Raw genomic sequence first — 17687 nt, 5'->3', positions numbered from 1 at the left:
TTGCACTAGCAGCAGGGTCACTTTACAGGTATACTTTAGGCAAGCAGTTAAATACCCAAAATCTACAAATTAGTACTGTATTTATTAATCTGTTCCTTGCAATTCAGACATTCCTACCAGAGAGCCCAGTCACATTTATGAGTTTCACTGCAACAGCCTGTTGAACAGTGAAGGAGTAGCAGCACAAAGAATAGGGTCATTGCTCTGTGCACTGTGCTGTCTTTCTGGCAGCATTTCGACTGTCAGTACATGTGCACTGCAGCAGAGTTTGATTGGCTGCTGGTGCTGAGTCTCCCATTTCTGGTCGGAGTTCTGCTGTACAGGGGAATACAGAAAGCGGATAGCAAGACAAGTTCAAGTACTTACCCTAGCTTAAAATAACTGTAATGTGGTTATTAACCACTTAAGCCCTGGAAGATTTTACCCCCTTCCTGACCAGGGCCTATTTTGCGATTCGGCACTGCGTGAGTAACGGACAATTGCGCTGTCGTGCGACGCTGTACCCAAATGAAATTGACGTCCTTTTTTTCCCACAAACAGAGCTTTCTTTTGGTGGTATTTGATCACCTGTGCGATTTTTTGATCATGCGCTATAAACAAAAAAAGAGCGACAATTTTGCAAAAATAACAATATTTTTCACATTTTTTTTATATTAAATTCCCCCCCAAAAAAATGTAAAAATCAAAATTTAACATTTTAGGCCAATTTGTTTTCTGCTACATATGTTTGGTAAAAAAAAAAAAAAAAAAAAAAAAAAAAAAAAAAGAAAAATCGCAAAAAGCATATTTTGATTGGTTTGCGCAAAAGTTATTGCGTTTACTGACTAAGGAAAAGATTTTTGTCATTTTTATTGTTTTTTTTAACGCGTAATGGCGGCGATCTGCGTTTTTTTTTGCGGGACTGCGACATTGCGGAGGACAGATCGGACCCGTGACTGACATTTTTGACACTTTTGGGGGTACCAGTGACATTACTGCAGTAATCAGTTCTATACATATGCACTGTTACTGTAAAAATGACACTGGCAGGGAAGGGGTTAACTTTATTTGAGAAGGAGGGGTTAAGTGTGTCTCTAGGGGCGTGCTTCTAACTGTGATTGGATGTGGCTTGTGATGTAACAGCAGAGATCAACGGTCCTACATAGCAGGACCATATGATCTCTGCTGTTACACAGGGAAGAATGACAGGCGGCTTTGTTTACATTAGCCGTCTGCCTTTCTCCCGGTGTAACTGACGATCGCGAGTGACCGGCGGACAACGGGTCCACTGCTCACACGCGGGGGGGGGGGTCCGTGAGCGAGTGGGAGCTCGCCTCCAGCGGCACGCGCTCGCTCCCTAGAGCCTCACAGGCTAGCGACATAGTACTACGTCACTTTGCCTGTGAGGGGCTGACTGCCGACGTAAATGGTCGTTAGGCAGTCGGCAAGTGGTTAAAGTCTTCAAAAACTGCAAGCCAACAGGCTCTTCATTGTAGAAAAAATCTGCAATGTCTCTTCTGCAATAAAAGAAACTTACCTTCCTGCTCACAGTCTGCTTTGGGGTGTACACTGAGGGGTGAAAATGCAGCTTAGCTTTCATTCTGGGACAGCAACTGTGTGCTGGGATGACAGCACTTCTGCGCATGCGCAAGAATAGTATCATCCCACACTGGCCAAAGAAGACGGCTGCAGCCAGGCACCCGGAAGAAGCCAGGGAGAAGTTGCAGCGCCAGTAAGTGATGTTGCACCATTGAAGGAAAGGTAGGTAGCGTGGAGTTAAGCTCTTACTGAATACATAGCTGTAGAGCCCAGTAGGAGAGGTGAAACGCGTCAAGCGGGGACGGCAGCCTAGTACAACGTCTGATGACTGGAACGCACACGGGGAGGCGAACCATACTGACACTTTTATACTTGATTTTATGCACCTAATTGTAAGTGTATCTGCTTTTAATCTTTTAAATCAGGGGTGGGGAACCTTTTTTTCTGCCAAGGGCCATTTGGGTATTTATAAAATCATTCGGGGGCCGTACAAAATTATCAACTTAAAAATGTGCCTGTTATATTTGGTCAAACATTTAATTAACTCACCCCTAATGTGATGGCTGCAACAGCTTCTCTTTGGTGAGGTGTGTGATGTTAGCTGGTATTGATGACGTTGCTACTCGCAACTGGTTTTCCAGGTTTGCGTCGGTCAGTCTGGAGTGCAGTCGACTTTATGGTGGTAAGTTTTGAAAAGAACTGCTAGCAGGTAATGCTGGTGGGCATAGCTGGCTGGTACTGCTGGTGGGTACAGCTGGCTGGTACTGCTGGTGGGTACAGCTGGCTGGTACTGCTGGTGGGTACAGCTGGCTCAGGCTGGTACTGCTGGCTTGTACTGTACTGTGGGTACTGCTGGCTGATACTGCTGTGGGTATTGCTGGCTCAGGCTGGTACTGCTGGCTTGTACTGTACTGTGGGTACTGCTGGCTGATACTGCTGTGGGTATTGCTGATTCAGGCTGGTACTTTGCTGTAGGTACTGCTGGCTGGTACTGCCTTGGGTACTGCTGGCTCAGGCTGGTACTGTGCTGTGGTTACTGCTGGCTGGTACTGCTGGCTCAGGCTGGTACTACTGGCTAGTACTGCTGACTGGTACTGCTGGCTCAGGCTAGTACTGCTGGCAGGTACTGCTTTGGGTACTGCTGGTTCTGCTGTGGGTACTGCTGACTCTGGCTGTTACTGCTGTCTCTGGCTGGTACTGCTGTGAGTACTGCTGGCTCTGGCTGGTACTGTTGTGAGTACTGCTGGCTCTGGCTGGTACTGCTGTGAGTGCTGCTGGTGGGAAATGCTGGCTAGCAGCGGTGCCGCACTGGAGGAAGAGGCGATGTTTCCTGTATTGGTCACAGGCGGAGTGCATTTGATATCACTCCGCCTGTGACTCACTCAGACTGTCACAACGGAGCCGGAACTATACAGGAAGCATTGGCTTCATTCTGACAGATCAGCTGAGAGACACAGACTCAGCTGCACGGGGGGCCAGACCAAATGACTTTGAGGGCCGCATACGGCCCCCGGGACATAGGTTCCCCACCCCTATTTTAAATAAACATACAGTATTACACTATGGGCACCTTTTTCTTATTTACATTTGCTGGATGAGAGCCTCATGATTGGAGGGATTTTGGAGGATCTTTACCCACTTCAGGAAGTACTCCATACCCTACACCCTATGCTTGCAGAAGAAGGGAAATTTCCATTACATACAGTATGTGTTATACCTGAGAGCACTATATGCCTACTTGATATAAATCTCTGGTGAGTGGGGATCACAGGAGGGGAGCACGCAGTGGCACCTTGTGAAGAACCAGAAGAATAAACTAGCACTTTTTTGCACTAATGAACTTTTAACATTATGCACTTTCACTTTTATGTACATTGTTTATTGATTTTCATACTGTGATTTTGCATTCCAGATTGCACTTTATCCAATGATATTGATTTTTATATTGAGATTGTTGCAATTTAAAAGCAGCGCTGTATAATTTTCTTATCTTAGTCTAACATAGCTGTACTAACAAGTGCTTTTTATATTTGTCTGAAGTTCAGATTTAATCAAAAACACATCAACAGTTATTATTTAAACTAATCTACTCCCTATACGTCTATACTTCTAGCATGGTATTCTGTTCGTATACTGTTTTCCTATTGTTCTTCTTTTACATTTGTTCTAGGGGGAGACCTATTATTTACTGTTGACACCCATGTATTTAGCACAGCTACATTGTGTACAAATGCCATAGTTATCAGCAGTAGTATATAATTTATAGCAGTATATGGCAGCAGTATGGAGCTTAGTGTGGATACTGTTGCTGTCTAGTAGCAGTTTATAAACACAATTGGCTGTGTTCTAAAGGAGACCGCTCTCAGAATTGCTTCCAGAAAGGGACAATACATGCCTATGCTCACAATAATAAATGTTAATGTGATTCATTTTCTGTGAAATAGATAAGATCGATTAATATAAAAATATAATGTCTTTGAAATTAGACAGCACAGTGTATTAGAATACTAATTAAACAGTTCTATCATTAAAAACTTGTCTTAACATTCAAACTTACATTTGCTCTTACAACTGGGTATAAGCACATCAAATACAAGAACACCCTCTCTGATAGCAATGGAAAGAGCGGCAACCACATGGGAAGTATATTTCCATCTCTTTTTTTTTTCTCTTTTTTTTCTTATCATGACAGTTACATGAAATGCATATACAATGAACAAGGTTAACGAGGATCTGGATGTCCCTACAGACAAGGTCTACAATTCAGTAATGACCATAGATTGTAAATAAAGTATAGACTGAACACAGTGTCTATATGTATTCATATTTGGGGGCTTTTGCCATCACAAGGAGACCCGTGCAGTTTTGTAGGTGCATTATGGGAATGTGGAGGGAAAAAGGGAAGGTGGGCAATGACAGGGTTGGATGCATATGGGGGGGGGGGGGGGGGGGGAGTACTAAGGGAGAGAGAATTGGTGGCAAAGAAGTTCAAAGAGGAGAACGGTTAGGCCATAGAACATGTTGTAGCCTATAGAAAATAATGAGAAAAGTGGAGGGGGATTTCCAGCAGAGTATACAGCTGTCTATCATGAGCTTAACCAAGTGTGTCAGTTTGGGGGTTGCCCATCTTGGTTAACCACTTCTGGACTGGAAGGTTTTACCCCCAAAATGACCAGGCCATTTTTTTTTTTGCGATTTGGCACTGCGTTACTTTAACAGGCAATTGCGCTGTCGTCCGACGCTCTACCCAAATAAATTGATGTCCTTTTTTCCCCACAAATAAAGCTTTCTTTTGGTGGTATTTGATCATCTCTGTGGTTTTTATATTTTGCGCTGTAAACAAAAAAAGAGCGACAATTCTGAAAAAAAACAAAAACATTTTCACTTTCTGCTATATAACATCCCCCCCCCCCTAAAAAAAAATTAAATCTAATTTTGTACATCTTTTTAGGCCAATTTGTATTCTGCTACATATTTTTGTTTAGAAAAATCCCAATAAACGTATTTTGACTGGTTTCCGCAAACCTTATCGCCTCTACAATCTAGTCATTTTTATTTATTTATTTTTTTTACTAGTAATGGAAGCGATCAGCGATTTTTAGCGGGACTGTGACATTGTGACGGACAAATCTGACCCCTAACTGACATTTTTGACACTTTTGGGGGGACCAGTGACATTACTACAGTAATCAGTGCTAAAAATATGCACGGTTACTGTAATGACACTGGCAGGGAAGGGGTTAACCCAGGAGTGATCAAAGGGTTAAATGTGAGCCTAGGGGGTGTTTTCTAACTGTGAGGAGGATGGGCTATTTGGATCAACACAGGGACCTATGTTCCTAAATTGGAGGAAAACAGGAGCCCTGTATTGATAACTGACAGAATAAAGGTCTGCCGTGTTTACAACGGCAAACTGCCATTCTGTCTTCCTGGGGAGTGATCGTGGCTACCGGCCCCGCAGAGGAGCTTCCCCTTTCGTGAATAGATCGGAGCGACGTATGGTTACGGCGATTCGCGCAGCTGAGCCAGCCTGCCGCAGTATATCTGCGGCGGGCGGTCGGCAAGTGGTTAAAGGTGAACAGTATCTCTTGGTGAAATGGAAAGATATCCAGTAATACCTTGTTTTCCTGAATTTGTTTTTGTTTACAAATTGAATGACAGTGATTTTTTATATATATATTTTTTTGGAATAAATATGCAGAGGGGTTATCCCCTAGGTCGACTTTGGTCAAAAAAAATTCAAAATATATGTGATTGGGTAACATCTTGAAATTAGCATCTTCAACATTTAGGTGGTAGATGGGGATATACCTGATATAGGAAAGTCAGGGCCGTGTACCACATGGATATCAATTTGTATCCTGCTTCCTGAATTTGAAATTGATGATATATGTGAGTGAATAGGAAGATTTGGTGCATCTCATAAGGTATAAATGTGGTGTCTGACTCCTCTTCCCACCGATTTATATAAGAGGGAGGGTGGAGTATTCCACTAGTATCACTAGGGAGGACTTGAAGCATCATTTTTCAAATTTGGTGGTTGATGGAATTGGTAGTCACCCCTTTGAATAATGTGGAGGAAATGTAAAGCCCCGTACACACGTACCGATGGTCGGCATACAAATGTTCCTCTTTTCTCCCCGGGATGTCGGTGTCTGCTGAAAAGTGCAAAGACAGCACAAGGACAGCACAAGAATTTTGTCCGCCGACTGCAGAAGTGATGTCATGTAATGGTTAACTTTCCCTGTGTTTTCTATTTTCTGAGCATGCCCAGTCTTGCAAATCTGCGGTCTGTCGGCCGAATTGTGTACTGACAGGCGAACAATCGTCCGTTCTGGTGTCGGCATACAAATATTTTCATGTTTGCAAGAAAGACTTTTGTCCGCGGATTGTGCGCAGACATCTGTCGGAGGCACCATACTAACACGCGTACAATCGGCAGATCCTTCGTCCACCGACGTTTGTATGCCGACGATCGGTACGTGTGTACGGGCCTTAACAGTTGGGATTTTCACCAGTTGTCCAGTTCATGGCTGTGGTCTAATATCAGTTTGGTTTGGTTTTTTTAACTTGTCATTTAAAGCAGAACTTTACTCATAACAGTTTGATAATAATTAAATAAATTCCACATTAATAATTATGCTGCCAAAATCACTGCGTGCTGTAAGTTGCCTCTAGCTTTGCTCCTGTTTCTTCTTCCTGGAGGCCGCCATTTTATTGACGCTCAGAGCAGTCACTTCCTTATTGGATGAGGTAGAATGGGGAAAGAATCAGGCAGTTAAGACACTATCCTTGTAATTTTAACTCTTTTTTTTTTTTTTCTCCGACAGTGGAGTTTGTCCGGTCACCTCTCCTGCTTTTCTTTTCTCCCTTCCTAGTCTGTGTTCCCTCAGCACAGTCTGTGTCATTCCTGTTGACTTCTTCCCTCTTCAGCAACAGTAAATCTTAAAGATATCAGCTGATTGGCCTCTAGAGACTCTGATTTTAGGAACAATGCTGAGAATAGACAGAAATTGAGCATGTGCAAAGTGGGGTGAGACAGTGAATTACATGATTTTAAACAGGATGGGTACTTATTTTTAATATTTTACATAGCTATACCTACATAGAAAAGTGACAGCAGAAAAAGAGTAGTCCATCGAGTCTGCCCATTTTTTTTTCTCATTAACTTTATTGTCTTACTATAGATCTGTTTGTTCCAAGCATGTTTGAAGCCATTTACTGTTGACTGTCTCACTACCACTGCTGGTAGTAAATTCTAAGCATCAACTACCCTTTCAGTAAAAAAAAATACTTTCTAAGGATTCGTTTTCAACGATCCTCCAGTTAGTTTGAGGTCATGTCTCCATGTTCTTGATTTTGGTTTCATATTGAAATACCTGCCCTCCTGATCCTAATTCACCCCCTTGATGTCTCCCCTTTCCCTTCTTTCCTCCAGAATGTACATATTAGCTTCCTGAAGTCACTCTTGAGATGTGTTATTCCCCAAACCTTTCACCACTTTTGTTACCCGCCTCTGGACCCGTTCTATTTTATCAATATCTTTCTGTAAATGAGGTCCTTAGAACCTTGACACAGTATTCTAAAGGAGTTATCACTAAAGATCTATATAGGGGAATCAGAACCCCCTTCCTCCTGCTGGTGACTCCTCTAGTGATGCATCCTAGAATTCTATTCACGTTTTCCACTGCCTGGTTACAGTGTTTGCTCATTTTACAATCATCCTAAATAAATACTGTATTTTCTGGCGTATAAGACTACTTTTGAACCTCAAAAAAATCCCCCAAAAATGGGGGGTCGTCTTATACGCTGAGTATAATATCTCCAAGGTAACCTAAGTATAAGTATTATCGGTAGATGTAATCTCTCAAGACGCTGGCTGTGTGGGAATCCTGTACTGGTATACCGTATGTACCGTAGCTTCGGCTACATACAGTGTACCGCGCTGAGCAAATCAGGGAGAGCGATGTATTCTATTATTGAATCAAAGCCTGCTCGGATTGGCGGAGTAACATCAGCCCGCCTCTCTGACTCTGCCAATCCGAGCAGGCTTTGCATTCAATAATAGAATACATCGCTCACTGTGATTGGCTCAGCGCGGTACACTGTATGTAGCCGAAGCTACGGTACATACGGCATACCGGTACAGGATTCCCACACAGCCAGATTTTTGAGATTACATCTACTGGTAATACTTATACTTAGGGTACCTTGGAGATATTATGAGAGATTACATGTACAGTGGAACCTCGGTTTACGAGTACCGCGGTTTACGAGCAACTTGAAAGACGAGCAATCATTTTTATTTTTTTTTGCTTTGGTTTGCGAGCGCCGCTTTGATATACGAGCGGCGCCCGCACCCGGAAGTGACGTCATCAGCGAGCCGAGCCGAGCCGAGTGTCTCCGGAATACAGCAGAGCGGATGGGCGGATGTGGTGGAACCCATACATGTACTGTACAGTAAAGAGAAGGCAAACGTGAGTCGAGTCAAAGTACAAAGTCAAAGTACAGTACAGTAATACACTGCACAGGGCTGAACAGAATACTGTACTGAACATGTACAGTACAGTACGTACATACAATACAATACTCCGGAATACAGTACAGTAACCCCTGCACCTGCATACTGTACATTTAAAAGAGAAGTCAAATTGCACCTGCATACTGTACATTTAAAAGAGAAGTCAAATTGTGAAAGTACTGTACAGTAAATACACTGCACAGGGCTGAACAGAATAATGTACATGTACAGTACAGTATACAGTACAGTACTGTATTTTGAAGTTCAGCTTAGTTTGTTTTACATTTCTACAGTACACTTTATACTGTATTTTGTATTGCCATAATGAATAAATGTTTGTGGAACGAATTATCTGAGTTTCCATTATTTCCTATGGGAAAATCCGCTTTGATATAAGAGCGCTTTGGATTACAAGCATGCTTCCGGAACCAATTTATGCACGTAAACCAAGGTTCCACTGTATTACAGTACTTGGGGTACCTTGGAGATCTATGAGAAACCTGATGTTTTTCAATGGTGTTGCCTTGCTTCCTATACAGTGAGTATAGCCCAAAACCTATGTTTAGGGGGGTCGTCTTATACGCCCAGTCATCTTATATGCCGGAAAATACGGTACCCCAAATCTTTTTCTTCTGTAGTGCTGGCTAACACTGTACCCCCAATGTTGTGCTCTCTCGAGGTATTTTTCCCTAGGTGCATTATTTTACATTTAGAAACATGGAACTGCAGTTTCCACTGCTTTGACCAATCTTCTAGCATTGCCAAATCATGTTCCATGTTACAGACCCCTCGAGGGATATCAGCCCTATTACACACCTTTGCGTCATCAGCAAAAAGACATACCTTGCCAAACAAACAAACCTTTAGTTATGCGCTTACATATAGATTAAATAGGACAGGATCCATTACAGAGCCTTGTGGTACACCACTAATGACTGCTCTATGTTCCCCAGTGAACCCCATTTACAACCACACTATGGTATCTATCCTTTAGCCAACTGCATATTTACAGAACCCCATTTCTTTCCAACCTCAACATCAGACAGTCTATCCCCATTTGTCAGTACTAGGTCTAGAATATGGTAACCTCAGGTTTGGCTTTTTACTAACTGTAGAAACCCCATTCAGTGCTTCTATTACATGCCTGCTCCTACTTGTAATAGCAGTTAGAGAATTCTAGTTAAAGTTATGCATGTTGAAGTCACCCATAATCAAAACCTCTCCCTTCTTTGCCATTTGAGTTATCTTGTCAATCAACAAGTTATCATAATCTACAGTCTGTCCTGGGGATTTGTATACTATACCAATTCTAAGGGAAGATCCCTCTCTTGTTTGAAGGCAGACCCAGAGTTTTTTTGAGTATTTCATTCTTTTTTTTTAAATTAATGTTAGCGGTATGCTATTTTTGGCATACAGTATATGTCAACTCCACCGCCCCTTTTCCCTACTCGGTCATTCCTGTATAGCAGGGATCTCCAAACTATGCCCCCCCCAGCTGTTAAGGAACTACACAGCCCATAAGGCATTGCATTGTAGATCTCTGACATTCACAGACATAACTAGACATGATGGGAATTGTAGTTCCTGAACAACTGGAAGGCCACAGTTTGGAGACCCCTGCTGTATAGTGTGTACCCTGATAAAGTTATTTCCCAGACATTTGAATCTTTGAACCACGTCTCTGTAATTGCAACAAGGGCCAAGTTGTCCCTAGACATAAGAGCGGTCAGCTCACAAAGCTTGTTGCCTAAACTACAAGCATTAGTGCACACGACCTACAAAAGGGGCCAGCACGAAGTCACACCTCCCAACTGTATGAGATGGGAACGAGGGAAACCAATTAGAAAAAGTAAGTAGGCATAGGACACCCCCCTGCCGTGCATAATTAAAGGATAATTATATAAAAGAATTTAGTTAAACCCATAAGTCCTTTTTTTTTTTACCACTATTATTCTTTTATACTGGCTTTGAAATTTGCAAATGCAGCAATTTAGAAATTTGATGAAAGCTTTAGCACTGGGAAACACTTTTTAAAAAAATAAAAAGTGCTTTTTACATACAACTATATAGAGAAGACCAAAATGAGGGACAAATGAGGAGGAAAGAGGGACAGAGGCACCTCATTCCAAATCAGGGACAGTCGGGAGCAATACGAAGTGATCCATCAGGACTTCATTTTCTAACTAGTTCCATCTTAAGGTGAAAGGGAATGTCCCTAAAGTACCCCTGCAGGATCATTGAAGAATTGAGGTTTTGTGTTTCTGGGTGGAAAGATGGGTGTGCCCAAAATTGGAGTCATTGGAAAGGAAGTCAGGTGTGGAAGGGGTTTTGATTCTACCTGCGTTTTCCTGTCCTAGTGACACCTCTTCCTCTAATCCCTTTGTCTGGTTGTGACATTACAAGGAAGTGAGAGGAGATCTACCTATTCGGGTCCGAAGACAGCTACAGAAATTTTAGCTTGACTTGAGCTTTCATCTTCTTTCTTTGTATCCCACCTATACAGTCTGCCACCTATTCCTGGAGCTACATCTGATCACACACTTAAAAAATTACATATGGGACCAGAAGGAGGAACGTTCTTATTATCACAGCATTTTTTTGGTTTGTATATTAGTTGGTTTGTATATTAGTTGAAATATTAAAACAATAAAAACATTTAATTCAACCTTGGTTTTGCACATGCAGATGGCCAAGCACCAGGTTTACATTATCTGCAGCCTCACCAATTGTTGACTTTTACCTTTGCTGTCCTGCCATTTGGTTTTTGGAAGTGAAAAACAAAAACGGTCTAAGCTTCAAGTTGCGACTTGGAACCTACACAGGGTTGAACAATCTTTCATCCATCATGTGAAAATACTGGATGCCTGAACAACCAATCACTGAGCACTAGCACAGCATGTTGGAAGATGGGGATTGAGTCACATGCCTCCATAGGCAGCCCATATGTTAGTCTTTTGTTTCTTTGTTCAATCAGCGAGTTGAAAGATAACAACAAAAAATGATCCGATTCCCCCATCCACACACTCGTTGTGGATGGGCGAATCCCCCCCACTAAGCTATTGTATTCTGACTGCGGAGAGACTTCCCCACCATCAGAATACACTGATCAGTGCTGCTGGCTATAGCCGGTGGCACTGATAGATTGGGAAAACCCTGTCAGGGTGGTTGTACATTGGAACATCGACTTCTGTACAACCAGTCTGCTCATACATTGATGGAAATTCAGCTGGTCCCTGCTGAACTGATTGAATTCTGATCCATGTATGGCCAGCTTTATATCTGGAAGTACCTGATATGTCACTTTACTTCACTATGTTCAGCAAGCATTGTGTTGGGACCCATGATAAATGCTTAAGGCCGGCCATACACAGTTTGAACCATTTATGGGCAGGCTGAATGTACCAAGTTAATCGATTGATAAATTGGGTACAACCAGCCTGCCGGATTCGCTTGCGATTATTATTGCAAGTGGCTGCTATAGCTGCTAGAAGAAGAAAGAAATTTGTACGATTCCCCCATCAACACAAGCAGTTTTGACATGGGAATCCCTCCTGCTGAGCAATTGTCTTCTCCCAGCAGGGACAGCTTCCCCAGCCGGGAGAAGACAATTGCTCTGCAGGAGGGGTTCCCCTGTCAACATTGTCTTTGTTGATGGGGGAAGTCATCCCTGCTGGGAGAAGACAATTGCTCAGCAGGCGGGATTCCCCTGTCAACACTGTGTTGATGGGGGAATCATGCTAAATTTCTTTCCTGCAACCTGAGGTTGCAGAAAATAAATTTGCACTGTCTATGGCCAGCCTAAGGGTCCCCGCTCAGGCTGTCAAGGTCCGATGAGTTGGATGCCGCTGGCTAGTGATGGTGAAGGCTGAGGAAAGGTCTGTCCAGACTGAAAACATATAGCAAAAATAGGACTCCAATGTTGTGGTCTGGATGAATCAACTCAGGCTACTTTTACCTGCTAACCACTCGGGCCGAGTGAGGTGTCCGGTGGACGGGCTATCTATTCTTATTTTTGCAGTAAGCATTGTGTTGGGGTTTGATATTTAAATGAGACCTGCGAAAGTCTATAGCCATGGTAGTCTCCATGATCACTGCCCAGTCCTGATTTTGCAGGTAGAATCAGGTGTTGTGCCCAACATGTTAAAGGCACGATTAGCCATTGAAAGGTATATTTGTGGATAGATATGTAAACACATATGCTGCAATTTGTATTAGTCAAGTTCAGTCATTTTAGTGAAACACTGTAATATATGTACTTATTTTTCCTGCTACTTCTATAAGGGCAGCATGGAATGGTAAAGTAAAACATCTAATCCAGCTTTTTTAGCACAATGTATGTATTACTAACTGCTTACCTGTGGCTGTCATTCTTCTTGTTCCTTAGGAGGGAGAATTTCGCAGAGCTTGTGAAGACAAAGTAACTCACAGATATCAAAATCCCTGGTAAGTCCTGCTTGACTAAAGAGAATAAAAGTATTATGAAAATAGGCACCTGTCTCCAGAGTACTATGATCCTCAGGAGCTACACTATGCTTGTAAGAATAAAAAGAAAAAAGGAATAAAATACCAACCTTTTTCTTTCTTACAGTTCTATTTTTAGTTTTTGTTCTCTAACTTTGCTTATTTTGTTTCAAAATACCAATCTTAAAGCACATCTAAAGTCAAAAGTTTCAGTTTTGGATAAAGTAGAAAAGCGTTAAAACCAAGTTTTGTACTTTTTTTTTTTTGCCATCTGTGTTTCATTAGGGAGTTTTCCATTAACTTCTTTTCCAGTAAACTCAACAGGAAGTAAGAAGGTATCTTTCGTGTGTGATAAAGACAATTTTTACGGGTAGATTACAAGTTACAAGTGGACCCATTGAAAGTTTTCGCCTCTATTACTGTTCTGATGGCAACTCAAAATTATGGATTTACCATCGCTTTCATTCCTGTGACATTGGTGACCTGGACAATCAGGGAACAGTAAAAACCTGAGAGTGGTTCCAACCCCACTCCAAATCTACAAAGTTTTGCCTTTAGTTATACTAAAGCCAAAATGCCTAGGCATCCATGTTGCACTGGCCCCAGCTTTAGATGTGGCTGTTTGTTAAATCAGTAGCAAAGTCCACTTGTTTTTTTAGGTCATTCTTTGGGAGAGCTGTGCCGCGGCCATGACTCTCACACGCATACGCGGGAGTGATGTCATCTTGACTCAGCCATTTAAATGGCCAGAGCCTGCGACCCCGGAAGGAAGACTGGGTGAAAACGGAAGCCTGTCAGCTGTGACAGCACACCGCTGGAGAGCAAGTCTTTATATTGTGCTAGTATGCGATGCATAAAAGAACATTATACTCTTAACTTGCAGGAGGAAGGTTTGTAAGACTGTAAGAATAGGCAGGGCAAGGTGGTGCTGTAGGGAATTCCAGAAGTATTGTCAGTGTAGTTTCCCTGGTTCCCACTGGGTGTCACTGCTTAATAGTGTCAGACTGCTGCAGTACTGAGGCAGCAGACCTTTATTAAAGTGATAGTAAACTCTGCTTTGTGATTTTTACCTACCGGTAAACTGATATTAAATCTTACCGGTAGGTAAAATGAATATCTCCTATTTGTGCACCATTTAGGTGATATTCGCCTGTTTTGCAGACAGCGATGTGCACTCTGAATTGAGAGCATAGTGAGCCCCGAACAGCCACACCAGTTTATATGTGACAGCAGTTGCAGGAGAGAGGAACCCCCACCCACTGTCACGGGGGATGGGTTGGTGGTTGGTACTCAGGGGGAGAGGAGGGTTGTGCTTAGGAAGGTGTTGCATGTTTAACCAGTTCCATACCGGGCCATAGTAATATGACGCCGCCAGGAACATCTCCTTGGGGCACACAGCGCAGCGATCGGGGTTGTGGCATGTCCGTCAGGACACAGCCCATCCCCAATCGGTGTAAAGAGCCATTAAGAAAATGTCTCTTTACCATGTGACCGGCTGTGTTCAATCACAGCCGGCCACATGCACTTTCCTCGTGCACGCCGCTCCTGCGCGCCCCCAGGCGGAGCGACGATCAGGGATGGAGAGTGTCACTCTGACACAGTTTATCCCTGTCAGGGTAAAGAGCCAATGAAATTGGCTCTTTACCACGTGACCGGCTGTGTCCGGTCACAGAATGTCAACAGAGAACACGGTAACTAGCTGTTTCTGTGTTCTCCTCCTCACACTGATCCTGTGTGAGGAGATTGCGGTAACAGCTAGTAACCGATCACAGTGCACCCTAAAACACATTGATTCCCCCCCCCCCAATAAAGAGTACCTTTCACTAGCCCATCAAAGTACCTGTCACTAGCCTATCAAAGTACCTGTCACCAGCCCATCAGGTACTCGGATGACCGATACTCGGGTACTCTGATGGGCCGGTGACAGGTACTCGGGTACGCTGAAGACAGGTACTCGGGTACTCTGAGTACCTGTCATTAGAGTACCCGAGTACCTGTCATCAGAGAACCCCAGTACCTGTCATCGGAATACCCGAGTACCTGTCATTGGAGTACCTGTCACCAGCCCATCAGAGTACCCAAGTACCTCTCTGTATCCCATCAGAGTACCTGAGTACCTGTCTCCAGCCCAGAGTACCTGAGTACCTGTCTCTAGCCCATCAGAGTACCCGGGTACCTTTCTGAACCCGATTATTGTACCTGAGTACCTGTCTGCACCCTATCAGACTACCTGAGTACTTACCTGCAGCTCATCAGAGTACCTGAGTACCTATCTGCAGCCCATTCCTCCTAGATTATGTGTTTGGGTGTTTGCTTTCCAAAATGGGGTCATTTTGTGGGGGTTTCCATTGTCCTGGTGCTCCAGGGCCTTCAAAAGTGTGATTGGTTGTAATGAAATTATATGTGTCATTTATGCTCCTAGAACACCTGACGGTGCTCCTTGCATGTTGGGCCTCTGTATGTGGCTATGCTGTGACAAAGTCCTACATATGTTGTATCGCCATACTCAGGAGGAGTTGCAGAATGTATTTTGGGGGTGTAATTTTTGCTATACACATGCTATGTGTTAGAAATATCTTATAAATTGACAACTTTGTGTAAAAAAAATATGTTTTCATTTTGTTTCCACATTTTCCAAAAACTTGTGGAAAAAAAAAATGACATGTTCAAAAGACTCATTATGCCTCATAGAATATACATTGGGGTGTTTACTTTCCAAAATGGGGTCAATTGGTGGTTAATTCCATTGTCCTGGTGCTCCAGTGCCTTCAAAAATGTGATAGGTCGCTAGAAAATTATATGTGTAATTTATGCTCCTAGAACACCTGATGGTGCTCCTTACATGTTGGGCCTCTGTATGTGGCCAAGCTGTGTAAAAGTCTCACACATGTGGTATTGCCATACTCGGGAGAGTAGCAGAATGTATTATGGGGTGTAATTGCAAGTATGCATATACTGTGTGTGAGAAATAACTTCTTATGACAATTTTGTGTAAAAAAAAATTTCTTCATTTTCCCAAGAATTGTGAGAAAAAATTACAACTTCAAAAAACTCACATGCCTCTTACTAAATACCATGGACTGTCTACTTTCCAAAGAGGGGTAATTTGGGGGGTATTTGTACTGTCCTCACATTTCAGGGCCTTAAGAAATGAGATTGGTACATCAAGTGTGATTAGGTGTGATCAATTTTCAATGATTGGCACCATAGCTTGTAGACTCTATAACTTTCACACAGACTAAATAATAATCACTAATTTGGGTAATTTTTACCAAACATATGTAGCAGTATAAATTTTGGCCCAAACTTATGAAAAAAAATTACTTATTTGCAAAATGTTATAATAAAAATGTTTGTTTGTTTTTAAAATTTTCGCTCTTTTTTCACTTATTTAGAAAAAAATAAAAAACACAGTGGTGATTAAATACTACCAAAAGAAAGCTCTATTTGTGTGAAAAAAAATTATAAAAAAAATGTCATTGGGAACAGCACTGCATGACTGAGTAATTATCATTCAAAGTGTGAGAGCACTGAAAGCTTAAAATTGGTCGGGGCAGGAAGGGGGTGTAACTGCTCTGTATGGAAGTGGTTAAATATAAGTATAACATGTTCCTAGGGTTCCATGCACACTAGTGTTTTTTTTATAAGCTAAAATCCGCTAGAAAAAAAAAAGCTGGGTGAATAATGCTGATAATAGCATTTTTATTCCGGCTTGTAGTAGCGTTTCAGTAGCTTTTGGTATAAGATTATTACCATTTTATTAGATTTTTACAGTACATGAAGAAAAAAAAAAAAAACACACACTTTAAAAAAGCTGTTGTTAGGAGCCTTTAGCCTTTTCTGGTGGAAAAACGCTACAAAAAAAAAAAAACACACTACAAAAAAATGTTTTTTCTGCTCCTAGATGCTAAAGCTCAAAAAACGTGAATAGCCTAAAGTAGGGTGCATGGACACATAGGATAACACGATTTAGCTTCTAGGAGCAGAAAAAGATGCTAAAAGCTTCTAGGAGCTTAAAAAAATACTAGTGTGCATGGAGTCTTAAAGTGAACTTCGCCTTTAAGTTTAACATAAAAAAACAAAACAGCACAATAGACATTACTTAGTCAATGTGATGAGTCCCTTTTTGCTGCTGGCCTGCTGAAATCTTCCTCCTGTAATTCCCCCCACTATAATCTTCAAATTCGGTGGGGGTTGATAGAGCTGATGAAACTGTCGCAGGCACGCTTCCTCTACCCTAGTGTTAAATTCGTCAATGAAAATGTTTTCGTCAAAGTTTTCGTCAGCGGCATTCTTAACCACTTGCCTACAGTGCACTTTCACCCCCTTCCTGCCCAGACTGATTTTTAGCTTTCAGCTCTCTCACAATTTGAATGACAATTACTCAGTCATGCAACACTGTACCCATAAAAAATTTGTGTCCTTTTTTTCCACACAAATAGAGCTTTCTTTTGATGGTATTTAATCACTACTGGGTTTTTTTTATTTTTTGTGCTATAATTAAAAAAAGACTGAAAATATTGTGAAAAAAACGCATTTTTCTTTGTTTCGGTCATAAAATTTAGCAAATTAGTAATTTTTCTTCACAAATTTTGGCCAAAATTTATACTGCTACTTATCTTTGGTAAAAATAACCCAAATAAGTGTATATTATTTGGTCTTTGTGAAAGTTATAGAGTCCACAAGT

General features: G+C 42.0%; 1 protein-coding gene across 2 annotated transcripts in view; it reads left to right on the top strand.

The window, feature by feature from the left end:
* The window catches only part of SPMIP2 (sperm microtubule inner protein 2), a 79106-nt gene that overhangs the window by 22765 nt on the left and 38654 nt on the right, over positions 1-17687 (top strand). For both annotated transcript variants that reach the window (XM_082243630.1, XM_082243631.1), the window contains exon 3: positions 12924-12982. In XM_082243630.1, the coding sequence (XP_082099756.1) occupies positions 12924-12982 (59 nt within the window). The remainder of the gene's footprint in view (positions 1-12923; positions 12983-17687) is intronic.

The sequence above is a fragment of the Pelophylax lessonae genome, assembly GCF_965119305.1.
Source record: "Pelophylax lessonae genome assembly, chromosome: 1".
Classification (NCBI taxonomy): Eukaryota; Metazoa; Chordata; class Amphibia; order Anura; family Ranidae; genus Pelophylax; species Pelophylax lessonae.
Note: the sequence above shows the minus strand (reverse complement) of the source record. Positions and strands in the feature narration are given on the sequence as shown.